This window comes from Cariama cristata, unplaced genomic scaffold (assembly GCF_000690535.1).
Source record: "Cariama cristata isolate BGI_N322 unplaced genomic scaffold, ASM69053v1 scaffold10292, whole genome shotgun sequence".
Lineage (NCBI taxonomy): Eukaryota > Metazoa > Chordata > Aves > Cariamiformes > Cariamidae > Cariama > Cariama cristata.
The window spans coordinates 107523-121001 of record NW_009605543.1 but is presented as its reverse complement, the minus strand read 5'-3'; the positions used below and the strand labels follow the sequence as shown (position 1 = coordinate 121001).

The 13479-nt window shown below is 38.3% G+C and overlaps 1 protein-coding gene across 1 annotated transcript in view; it reads left to right on the top strand.

Annotated features, from left to right (window-relative positions):
- The window catches only part of GRID2 (glutamate receptor, ionotropic, delta 2), a 228769-nt gene that overhangs the window by 115880 nt on the left and 99410 nt on the right, over window positions 1-13479 (top strand). The window contains exon 9 of the mRNA XM_009696005.1: window positions 7599-7737. Within this exon, the coding sequence (XP_009694307.1) occupies window positions 7599-7737 (139 nt within the window). The remainder of the gene's footprint in view (window positions 1-7598; window positions 7738-13479) is intronic.

The window sequence follows — 13479 nt, the reverse complement described above, 5'->3', positions numbered from 1 at the left end:
TCCTTAGGTGAAGGTGATACCATTCAAAATAGTTATGCCCGAAAAAGCAATAAATATTTCTCTTCTGTGTTTGTGAAAAAGCAAATTAAACACTTTCCATGTCAAGAGCAACTCAAGAGGATGTTAAATGGCAGCTACTAATGTCAGAAATTTTCAAATCAGCAAATCCGAACAAATTTCACCCAAATGTTTTAAAAGAGCTTGCTAAGGAGCTTCCAGGACCACTATTTGTTGATCTGAGTCCCAGAGCATTGGGCAGGTTTTAGAAAGCTGACCAAAAGATCTAGTGTAAAACCTAAAGACCAAAATAACCCTTCAAGTCAAGTGTTTGTTCCATCTTAATATATGGGTGTAACAACTTGAAAGACTTCGCAAATATAGACAAACACTTACCAATTCCAAAAGGTATCACTATTAAGAAGTCTGGTATTGAAGATACATGTTTATACAAAACATTAGTATTTCTCAAAGAGTACAACAACAGTCCTTCTCCTCAAAATCATCCAGAGAAGGGGGAGGAAGGCTGTAGAAATAATGGCGAAAAGGAAGCCAAAGCATGTCCATGGTGAGTACATCAGTAGCATACAGAAAAACGCTTTATACTGTATTGCTGGGAGCCACACCCGAGCCAGGCACTGAACAGTATCTGAAGAGAGAGAATACTACTGGAAGCTGATAACTAACAGAGGGTATGCAAGGAGATTTTGAGTATAGACAGAGATAAGATATGTTTGGTTTGTCCCTTAAGCACAGCGTTTGACACAGAAAGGACTTGTGTTCAGCAAAAAGAATAGGGCAGCTGTAAACTCAGAGGAACTCTAATGCTGTTGGAGCAGGCGCATGACAATCTCTCCTCTATCAAGTATATGCTAGGCAGATAGGTGTCAAAAATTTATCTAATATTTCAAATTTTAAGATTAATGAATACCAACATTTCCATGAATTTACAATGGCTTCACTACATTATTTTGATGGTAAATAGTAGAAAATACGAATATTTCTAAATATTTCAACGTTTTTAAAGGTTTCAAATATCTCTTTTGAAGTGGTTTTTGTTTCTCATTTACTTCATGTTTATTTTTAGAAAACTAATGTGCAAGAATATATTGACAATGAAAACCCCCACTACACATGACTTTTTTATTAAAAAAAAAAATGTTGCTTGATCTTTGGGATTTGATAGAAGCTTTTATAACCACTTTAGTAAAAAAAAATAATTGGTTCCCTTCCAATCCTACTATTTCCAGGGAACCGAAAAAACAATTCCTGTAACTTACTACCTAATATATTTGGAGTATTCTCACAGTATTAATAGTAATGGTAGTAATAATACGTAGATGCAGTGCTCTCTTTTTAGGAAGACCTGAAGAAATGTTTCATGTGTGAAACAAAATATCTTGAATGTCTCTTATCATATATAATTTTAAAAAAAAACAAACCCCAAACCCACTACATTTTAATAAAAACAAAATCTAGGGGAGAAACAGGTGGTGTGGTGAATAAAAGCAGTAGCTGGCTCTTGAACTTGTCCAGACCTTGTAGAATTTGGCTGCTTGCCCTGCCTCACGCTCAGTTCCTTCCCTACTCTCCATCCCCTGCAATCTGCCGATATTTGCAAGGCGAGGGAATTCAGCCACTGATTTACAAGCTTATTTGGAAGGCATTACTGATTTAAAGGGTTGTATTCTCCTGTTGAAGAATACATGTTATGCCTGCTGTGGTCAATGGGTGTTAACTTTAGCACACAATATAATATTACAAACTCAGGTTATGACATGCCAGCTTATATCTTATGGAAATGAATGCACTCTGCACAGTTCAAGGAAGAATGGAAGAGTATGGGTGAAAAATGAAAAGAAAGGAAGGAAAATTCATGATGAAAGATTTTCCAACAACTTCCAAGCTGCATTTATTTCACAGCTGGTAGAAATAGGTACAGGCTTCATTGACTGTAAAGTGTTTTTTTTTTGTCCTATCTCGAATTGAACATTTCCAATTGAAAACAGGAGAGATTTTATATTATCAAGAAAGTTTTTAACAGAACAATAGTGATAGCTAATGCCCTGAAAGATTCTGCCTTTGAAGAAGTCTGCTTTGCAGAGTTTTGTAAAGATAACAGAGCTCAGTCAAACTTTAGGTTTTGTTTCTTACGGCAAAAATAACTGAAATATAAAATGTCTTTGCCTCTTTGTTATTACAAACTACTCCCTTTACACCCACTCTCTATTAAATATGCCATTCACAAAGAAAACATGAGACGTACATTGATCTAAACTGTTTGCAACAGAACTCTATACTTTATATTTGTGCAAATGGAAATTGCAGATGCACAGCATAATTGATGTGACTGTTCTAACAAGCTAAAGGCTAAACTGCAGCCAACTCCCAGTCCTTTGTGTTTTTTTCCAAAGGCCAATAATTCACTGAATGTGGATAGAATTTTTGCAAGAAAATGCAAAACCAAAATCTGTCCCCAGATAACCCACCCGATTATTTCTTCATGTTCTTTTTCCAAGCACAATCAAGATCCTTGCTTTCCAGTTTGATAGTATTAGAGTTCCTCAATAAAACAATCACAAGTAACATCTTTTCATAGTTCTCAAAATTAAAAAAAAAAATAAAATCTGGCTAAAACTCCCTACACAGAAATTCAGCTCACTGCAGACCTCTGGCAGAGACTATGGCAGATTAAATGACTGAAATTTGACAAAGCTATTCGCAACTGAGATGATACATTCTTAAAGTGAGAATGGTAGAGTAGCCTTGATAGTAAGCACTGGTGACAAATTGAGTTTGGTCTATAATAAGCACCTAGTCTTTGGGATTTCCCTGGCAGCTGTGGTTATCACAAATAGAAATTGCAGGCAAGTGATTCTCGCAGCCTCCTTCCTGTAGGAGAAGGGCAGAGCCTTCTCATCCCAGCCTCTCTTCACACGGGGAGTCGCCACGGCAGACTCCCCGTCCAGCTCTCAACTCCCCTCAGAAACACCGTTTAGTAGAGTTGTCAAATTCAGGACATAGAATAGTGGCGGTTTATGGCTTTTCTCTCTGTGTGTAGCTGTTTATAAAGTACATTTCAATAATTAATCTTCAAAAGGCATTATTGTTCTCAATAACCAATTCCCAGTTTTCTCAGCATTGTGGGTCTATGCTGCCAAGCTATTTGCTTTAGTAATAGTAAAAAAATTATTTTTGAGCTGTTAAGCAAATTAATTTTATTTATAAATATTGTGTATTCCCAGTGAAGTTGTTAAATTGATATTAAATCAGAGAGAGACCTTATTTTGCACATTTACTGCCTGGATGAGTAGTAACAAAAATTGCATCACTTTTCAGCAAGATGGCTGCCACCAGGCTTCACCTCAGAAATGCCAGCTGCAATTAAAACTTGTCCAAGAAACATTTCACCATTTCTTTTCATCCACAAAAAAGTATTTTTTCCATTTCTATCTGAAACACTTTCATAGTTCTGGACTATGCAGATGAATGTAGTTTTTCTTCAAACAAACAAATGACAAATCCTTGAGAACAAGATGTTTGGAGAAAGAGTCTATGCATTTGAATTATTCAAATTTAGTCCAGAATTATAGAATACCAAGATCTCACCAGGCTGTGATCCTCAGTTTCCCTGTTTTGCCCTTTTTTCTCATTATTTCATTCCTCCTTCTTGCCTGTAATCTCTTGCAATTTTTGACTTGAAGAAACCTTTAAACTTCCTGCTAACAAGGGAGAATAACTTAAATGGTATTAGAAATCTGCGTGGGAATTGCATAGGTTCACATTTTATGTCCTAAAGTAGGTTATTCCTGATATTTAGGTCTGTCATAATTATACAAGATATCATTTGCATGGTCAAGGCAAAGCATTATTTTTCTTACCTTGTGATACTTAGCTTGAAGTGCTTGGAAAGAAATGGGAATAACAAAAATTCGTAAGATAAATTGCAGCCTAAGCCTGTCATCTGAAGTAGACCAGCATTAAACTGGTCTAGGATTGATGAAGGAGAGCTGCATTAGATGAGAGTGGGAGGACTAAAAGTAATTTCTTTCACTGTCACTTCTACGGTAATTCAGCTCTTTCAGAAAACCCCCAAAGATTGCTTTTTGCTAGTTCAGTTTACTCTGGAAAATATCTTTTCCTTTCTGCACATGCAATCTGAAAATTTTAAAGGCAGATTAGAGTTTTATATGATTTTTAGTACACATCAAAAGTGTCATCTGAATTATACTAGGAGCTGTAGCCACAGCACAGGTGATCTACAGGTAGTGGCATTTTGTGCCGCATTATACCCTTCTGCCAGTGTATTGGAAAGGCCAAGTCTGAAGAATAATACAGCTTCTGTGTTCAACTGAGGTCTGTCTCTGAAGATGGCAAAGCAACTCCAGGACTGCTGAGCATCTGCTTTGATTTCCATTTGTTTCACGAGTGGAGCTCAGTATGTGTAAGCGTTGCTCAGCATGCTACAACAGCAGTGTTTTCAGTGTAACCACAACCAGCTTGTTGACTCCCATTGATAAATTTTGCTATAGGAATGAGGTGTGATAGGACAGACTTGACTCTGGTCACCATCGTGTGTTTGCATGGCATCAGGTGGCCCCCTTTGCCATTAGGGGTTATCAAGCTTTGCTGGTATGATATGAAAGGCAATAGCAGGGAAAGACGTACTTCATCTTCTTAGCTGCCCCCTCCCTCGCGCTGTGTGTCCTGTGCATGGCCCCTCATAACTAGAATATGCTGTCATCCATAAAGATGACATGCACCTGAAACTCATACTAGATATTGGGAAGCAGAGCGCAGGGAGGTTTACGTGCACGTCCCTTCTGCATACTAATTTACAGTCAATAATAGCAACTGTTAGGTCTGCAGCTCTTTTTCATGGTAATGTTAATGGAAAACCAATGATTGTTGCTCTCTTGAATGACTTGGTACTCTTCTGCACTGAGAAAATTTTGGTCTGAAGGAAAACTCTGGAAAGTTTTATCCCTAGAAACAAAATTAGGGAAGGGAGTGAAGAGGTTTCTTGAGGTGAGCTGTCATGGTGCGGGAAGTGTTTTAGCAAACAGTACAATAGAAAAAGACTGTATCGCATTAAGTCTCCTCATAGATGCCAAAGAAATGATACTATGGCAGTAAAAGATCTCCTTTGATTTTTGTTTCTTTCTTTCTTTCACTGGGAGAGGTGGACTACCCTCCCTGTACTGCTTAAAAATCCTGCACCTATGCAGCTGAGGTGTCAGTCCTGCTTTAGAAATGGTGGTTTAAGAAGCGTCAGTGCCAAGATTTGAGAGTAGGGGCAGGAATGATGAATTATTTTGATAAGTATTTATTGTGAATGTACTTGGATACAAGCTTTGCCCTCGAGTTTCATTTATTGACTGCTGATATTCAAGGTACAACTCTGAATTAGGAATAAACCTTCACAGACACCTGGGTGAACTAAAAGCACTTGAGATGACCAGCACTGAGTTTTTTAAAGTCTATTGTTAACATGGGTGTTAAAAAAGGAAAGGTAGCAGTGATTAGCAGGGACAACTTTACCAATGTATGGGAAAACTACACTGTGTGAAAGTAGGGGAATGCCGTGGCTGAGGGGTCTGTGATGGCTTTCATGGTCACTTGTTGCAGAGCCTTCTCGCTTGAACACCAGAAGGCAGGTGTGTGACTTTCAGTGCTCCTCTCTACTCTGACAGTTCATTTCAATAAAAAAAAATGGGAGAACTTAAAATTTTACTCATTAAGCTGAAAAATGAAAATGCAAGGCTGTCCAGGAGATCATTGGCTTCTTCTCTATCACTGGACCCATTTCAATTCAATATGAAGATTGTCTGCAAGGGATTGGCACTTGAAAGTTAAAAGGACAAACAGCCTTTTCTGATAAATTGATATAGCTGTCTGCTCTTTTCATTTCATTAAAAATCATTTTTAAATTAAGTATGCCAAAGACATTGCAAAAACTGTTGTAAAGTAGAAATATTCTATTAAAAATCATTTAAAATTTATATGGGAGAGAAAAACAAATCTTCAGATGTTGAAGTTAATGTTCAACTTCGAAAGTCCTTATATTGAAATAATATCTCCCGATCAGATCTGTAGATTCTTATTTTGGATAATTACATGGCATCTTGGAAATAAAAGGAAATTCATTTCCAACTGTGCAGGTCTAATATAGATTTTGTCTTTCAATACTGGAATCCTTAAAAGGCAAAGGATTTCAGCACTTACATACCAAAACCAAAAATAAATGGAGTCAGTTATTCTTTCATGTGTGGTACAATTCCACAGTACTGAAGTAGGAAAAAAGCTTCAAGTTTGTTTCCTGTATGGTGATGCAGAGTTCCCAATGCTTTGTATAGCTAGGACAAACCTTGAACAAAACAGTAAAGTTCATATCCAAGCATTGATTAAATATCTAGTTTGTGTATATAATGAAATTTTTTTTATAATTCAAATAGGAGTAATTGTAATTTGCATTCCCTTTAAACCTACTTACTGCAGAAACATTAAGGAGTTTTTAAGTAAGTGAAGTTCCAGCACAAGATATTTACAGATGATTGTAAATGCTTTTGTAAATCTCAGATATTGTTCCATCATGAGATTTTACATCTGAGAAAGCTACCTCAAAAATAATGTCAGTTTTTCAAATTGCTGAGTATAGGGGGAGAGGAGAAGGGTGAATGTCTTGAGCAGTTGTCTGTGCTGTTTGCTGCATTCATCTGTCCCCCCCGGTTACTTGTAGCTGTGACAAAACTTATACTGCAGACAAAATGGGCATTTTTAAAACAATGAATTTTCCTTTTTCTAAGTATCTGTGATTCATATGTTTTTAACTGAAAGAGCTCTTTCAAAGACTCCAAACTAGTATGTTTTGGGGGCAGCTATTTTATGAAAAATAATGCTTTTCATGGCTCGCTAGTCTGGGCTCTGGTCACACAAGCAGTGATGTGCAGCTCACTCTGGCAGGTTTAATGGCTGCTGACGTTTTGTTTACATGACAGTTGGATTTTAAAGGAAAGCAACTATGGGAATACAAAAGAATTTTGCATTCTTCTTCAACACATATGATTTTTTACTTTTTTTTTTTTACATGTCCAAGTTCACTTACAGCACGTTGTACACATACATATGGTTCTCCCGAGAATCTGCCTGCCTACAGAACTGTGAAAAGTAATTGTGTTTTGATGGGGTTTTTTTAACTTTATGTTCTCAAGAATGCAAGGAAAAACTTAATTAAGGTTTTGTAGATAAGATCTCTAAGGAAAGAACATTGTAAGAATTTACGTCTGCTGTTTTTGTTCTGAGATCTTGAAGTCTTTTATTTCCATTACTGGACAGGACTGGCAGATGAATTGCAATTAAAGGCACAATAGTAAAAGAGATTAGATACAGTAGTGACGGCTGACAGCGTGGGCTTCCTTCAGTACTTCTTATTGTGTAGAAAGTGTGTAAGCTGTCGCTCAGTTTACTGAGGCACTTTGCTTTAGTAAACTGCTTTACCCTGTTGACCTTGGGGCCTAGTTCTCCTGAGCAATGCGTGAGCAATGTAGATCTGGGGTTCCTTCTGCCAAATGAAAACTCTTGCTTTTCCTTCTTCCCCACAGGAGGAGAGGTTCCATACACAACCCTGGCAACCCGACTGATGATGGGAGCTTGGTGGCTTTTTGCTTTGATTGTCATCTCCTCCTACACAGCAAACCTAGCAGCTTTCCTCACCATCACACGCATTGAGAACTCCATCCAGTAAGTTGACAAAAGAATTGAGGGAAAGGAGGGCGAACATATATATGCATGTAGAGGGGTATGAGTGTTCTACTTAAATGTGAGAAAAGGAATAAATTTTTATCATCCTGAGAAGTTGTTTGGAAGCTGAAAAAATAACAGTGTACCATAGACTACCAGTTTCCCTGGAGACACTTTGTCTTTAGGTTCAGAATTGTTGGCCTCTGGCAGATACTCTGCTGTAGCACATATACATACATATGCGTTCATACATACATATTTTGAAAGAAGCAATTGAGTTTGACATAACCAGTGTATCAGTATTTGAAATGAGAAAGTATAAATTGTTGCTGTGTGCTTTCAGGCTATGCTTTCCATTCAAATGCCTCCCACGATACTTGTGATCCGACACTTTGATCAGGAGGAGCTCAATGCTTCTTCAATGTATGGGGAGATCAAAGCTGAATTCACCTCTTCTTGCCGAGGCAAAGATGTGTCTATAGCAACAAACAATAAAAATTCACTTACTAGTCATCTTTGCTCCTTCTGCTCCCAGGTGCTGTCTTACTACATGAACAGATCACATTGTTCTCTTTTTTCTGTCTGTTGGTTCTTTTGCTTCATGCCTCGCTAACATGAATGTCCTTGCCTTCTCCTGTTTGTTTTATGGCAAACTGTTTTTCTGTCACACCTTCCAGTCCTTTTTTCCGGATCATCTCATCTCTCCGTACCACAGGAACCTTTCTAGGTCTCCGACCCTCTCTCTCTGCCCTTTTGTTCTCCAGTCCCTTCTCCTTCAGCAAGCTGCATGCTGACTTATCCTCATGCCCAGTGCTCCAGTGACCTCCCCCAGCCTCAAATCCTTCCTCTTGGGTCAAAGCAGAGACTAGAAAATACAGTGAAGCACCAGCTAGCCAAGCACTCTGAGGGGCAGCTGGTCATTTTTCTGTGGCAGGTTTTTAATCTTGAGGCTACAAGTCCGTGAAAGTATATGAGAGTGACAAAGTTAGCCTTTCCCATAAATCCTTCTTTGCAAAAATGATAGAGTGACTTCAAAGAAGAGAGGCACGCTCTGCTGTATTTCTTCCTCCAGAGAGGTAAGAACCTGACCTTCAAGTCAGGCTCAATGCTGACCTTAGGAAAAATTCTCTTTTCTCACTCCAGTTCTTGAGTCTGTGTATCAGCACCTAAGGTCTTGCTGCCTCTGGTTCAGCTGCTTTCCAAATCTCTTCGAAATGCACCCTGTGAGCCACAAGTGTGGACTGGGCAGGGGAGCCCTGACCACCTGTGAATTTCAAGCGTCACTGCATGCCAGCCAGTCCCCATGGTCTCACTAAGGCCCTTTTCCTCTCGGTGAGGGTTTTCTACACGCTAAAACCACTCTAGGCTTTAACAGCACATAAACAAGTAACCATCTGCAATAGCAGCCAAGTTTTATTTGTAATCAGAAGCCAAAGCTCAGACGCAGGAGCAGAAGCAGCCCCTCGCTCAGAGTGCATGGTTATCTCCTGGCTTTCTCCATCACGAGCATCCTCTGGCACTTCATAAAACCTTTCTCTTTCTCCCTGCTCCTTGGGTGAGGTGGGACAGAGGGAGAAGTTGGTGTCCCGGAGCCAAATTGCCAAGGCATTACTGGTCCTTATTCATTCCCAATTGGAAATTAAGTGTCTACGGTTGTTATCCTTCCTTTCTGGGCTAACAGCCTCAACACTTTCATCTCTTAGAGGGCTAAGCACTCTAAGACAGAGATATGTAAAGCAGACTAAATTCAGATGAGCAGATCATTCCCCTGATACAGTTGTATTAGCAGTTAAATCGAGTTATCATTTTCTTTTGAGATCTGAATAAGAGATTTTGAGATCACGGAGTACTGCAGAGGTATTTTGACACAACCCAACTGTTTGACTTGGTAGTCTCAGTTATAATCCCTTCACAATTTATAGGGGAGTAAAATGATATTCTGCATCAATGTTTGTCAGCATTGATCTTGAGGTTTTGAGGGAGGTTGATTTTTTTTTTTTTAACTTTAAAAATCATTACATTTGACTAAGGAGGGTTAAGAAACAACATGGGAATTTGTACATGCAAAATAAATAATAATAATGATGTATTCAGTCATTCAGTTTGTCCTTACAAATATGAAATATGCCTTTGCATCTTGCTTTGAAATTATGTCCCTTCTAGTTTTGAAGTAGTCCAGAAAAATGTTCAAATTACTGTGACAAATTTCTGAGTTTTCTTATCATGTGTAAAAAAGAATAAAATATACTCAAACTGTAATTTACATACATCTTCAGCTTTTTCTTGCAGTTTATTATGATGTCACTAGAAAACCCCCAGTGGAATTCTGAGGTTATTATGTACAGTTGGGACTACATTGGTCTCTGTGCTTTATTATTTATGGGAAAGTCACTGAAAATGTTTTATTCAGTAGAAAACGTTGCAGCTGGAAAGCTCCTGAAATGAAAGAACAGAGGCATTTTTCAACAGCGCTTGCAGCTCAAAAATAGAGTAATTAGATGTGTTAAGTATCCATTAGGGAATGAAGTTATCCTAACTACGGTGGGAGTGTAAAACTTCAGTTTACAAAACTGCCAAAATTGGAACTCAAACCAGCACATAAGAGAGAGGCTGTTTGTTTACCATGCTGAATTACGGCAAAGTGGGAAACATGAATAAGCAATAAAGAAAAAAGCTGATGCTTTTTTTTTTAGCAGATCAAATTGTACCTTGGGGAGCTTTGAAGGCCAGAATGGAAATAAGTTTAAGTGTTTAAAGAAAATAAACCAGATTCTGCTTGTAGTGTTATCCAGCCAGCTTCAGAGAAGTCAGAAAAATGAAAGAAATTAAACTCATTGGGTTTGCACAGCTGTAACAAGTAGTTAATAGGTTTTCATTTCAGATTTCCAGCTAGCGTCAGCTATTACAGTGTGTTGTTGAAGGTACGGTCCTTGTGATATCTTTTATGAAAGACAGGAGGATTCAAGCAGCCCACAGCACATCTCATTTCCATCAAACATTTTGATAGTTACTGCGATTCAGCTTTTGGATGTGTAGCCAGGATGTGTTCAGAGCTCTTGCAGCTTCCCTTTCTCGGCTGGTGTGAAGGTTGGACCACTCTTCCTAGTCAGTACCTCATGGTATCCAGAAGCCTATTTTGAGAGGAAAAGCATACAAAGTTTTGTTAAACAATGCACTAGGGAGGACTAATGAAATGTTCCCTCTCCCTAGAGAGTCTAAAAGTAGATCTTTGCTGTATAACCCCACTTGAAGTTGATGGCATTTGTTTTCTGCTTCACTGATTAATTTGCATCGAATTGTTATAATTTTTAAATTAACTTAAGAGGAACAAGAAGAATGAGAGTGGGCGTTAATCTCCTTTTCCAGACAAATGGCTACTCTTAGTAGCTTTGGGAGCTCAGCTTTTCATCTTCTGCCAACAGGCAATATCAGGAGTAGAGGCACACAAGTCATAAAGTAGTTCCTGAATGCATCTTTTGTTCACACTTGACCCACATTGCAGATGACATTTAAATCAAGACAGCATTCCAAATGCCAAAACATTGTGGCAGCAAAGCAAAGCATAATTTCTATGTTCCTTAGATCTTGAGGTCACTGTCTCAAATGCAACATGAATGAATAGTAATTGAGTGGCTTTTCTTGGTAAATGCCAAATAAATTTGGAGGTCTTGACCTGTTTCTCATAGGTGCTAACGCTGTGAATTTCATCGCTGAGCCAGTATTGCCGTTACTGTGTTTGATGATTCCTTTAGGACAGAATGAGAGTCGATCGGCAGAGGCTGATTTTACCCAGACTACTGCCCTGCACTGTTTTCCTGGGTTAAAGGGAGGGCACCACCACCTTCTCACGGGCACTGGGATTTTGCAGGAAAGTTGAGGGAGTGGGCTGGGCAGAGGGAAGTCAGAGGTTTTGTCATATGAAAGGCTGGTGTTAGGTGATTTCAAGTTTAAATCTAATCTACTTCTAAAAATGTGGAAGCTTGATTAATTCTTTAGATTGTACACATTACGGGGGAGAGTCTGCATCTTGTGTCTTCTGTAAAATAAGTTCATGTTACATTCTCCACGTTATAAGTAATATGTCCTATTTGATAGGTGAGACCTCTGCCTCTGAATAATGGAGGCATGGCGGTAAAGCATGTCTTTTGTCATCCTCGTTTTGCCTAGTCGTTCTTTTCACATTATTTTTCCTACACCATGGTTCACTTGAAGCTAAGATGTCCCCAAGGCTTTAAACGGCTCAATACAACTGCCTACAAGTTTTCTGCAAGGGGGGGGTTACATGAGAATGCAGTAATTGGACTAGATATTTCCTTACACTGAAAAACAGTGTGTTCTTTAACCTTTCCATTAACGTGGTTCACCCAGATCTTCAAACTGGCTAGCAAGCAGTATAACTAGTTTGTGGCACAGCTGTTACTGCCAACAGTCAAATCTCTTGGCTTACTGTGCCCTGTTCCCTAAGCCTGCCTGTGAATTAATCCTTAATGTCCTAGAAAAAAAAAAAAAAAAAAAAAAAAAGCATTGGAAAGCTTTATCTGAATTAGTCATAAATAAAGACTTCAATGTAAGCCATGACATCAGTTATTTTCTCCTAAAATTTAGTGACTACTTCTTGCAGACGGTTCTGTGCAACAGTCAAGTCTAACAGCATGGCCAGCCTAAATCGATCTACAAAGATACTTTGATGCCCAAGCCCCTGACCTCAGTGGTATTTAATCACCTAAGAAGGAATTTGGTTATTCCTTTATGGAGCTGACCTTTTGTTTTTCTACATTTTCTACATTTTCTGTGTACTTTTTAAACACTTTTAGCTGATATATATGAACAACATGTCACCAATTCTAAGTCTAGGATTTGGATTTATAGAAGAGGGTATGCTTTGGGGAAAGAAACATATGCAAATCTTAATATGCTTTTTTTTTCTTCACGATGAGAGCAGAGATAATTTTTTAAATTACAAAGTAATTAGTTTGTACTAAGCCAGAAAATGAAAGTGACCTGACAACTGGTGCCTGATTAAGGTGCAGAATACTAAACAAAATCAACAAATGCTGAAAAATACATGTATCTGTTAGTAATTCATCCTCAAATGACTCAATTCATCTTCAGAATAACCCTACATTGCAGTTAATTTGTGTGGGATAATATTGGTATTATCCCAGCAATTACAATGAGAAAAAAACTTACCATAAAGACCTCACATAACATTTTTCCCCACAATGCTTCAGGAGCGATAACCAAAAATAAGCTGAACTGTGACCTGACTGCATGGTCACTTCCCCAGAAGTAGAATTTGTCTATGCACAAGCTCAGTTAAAGATATTTTATTTTATAACAATTTTTTTCAACTATATCTGCTTTTTTTATGTTTAAACAGTTTTTATCATTCATTACCTTACTGCTTCGAAATTAGAAATTCAAAGAGATAAATGTTTTAAAATGTAGGATGCATGCTTTGCTTTGCAGGTAGTGCAACGGAGATCAGTAAAACTATGGCAGAATTAAATTGCCATACAGTGTGGATAATGGTACCAGAATTTGGGCATCAAAGGATACCCCGTAGGGGTATTAATCAGCTTGACAAATACTTTTTCCTTATTTTGAGGTCTGGTGTGGCAGCTGTGTGGTGAGACTGGGTGGCCTAGCGAGGCTGGGGATTTCTGTCTCCACTAAGTGTATCTGTCTGAACAGAGAATGAGTTGTTTAATCCAGGAATAAAGGTACATCGAACAACGTGTA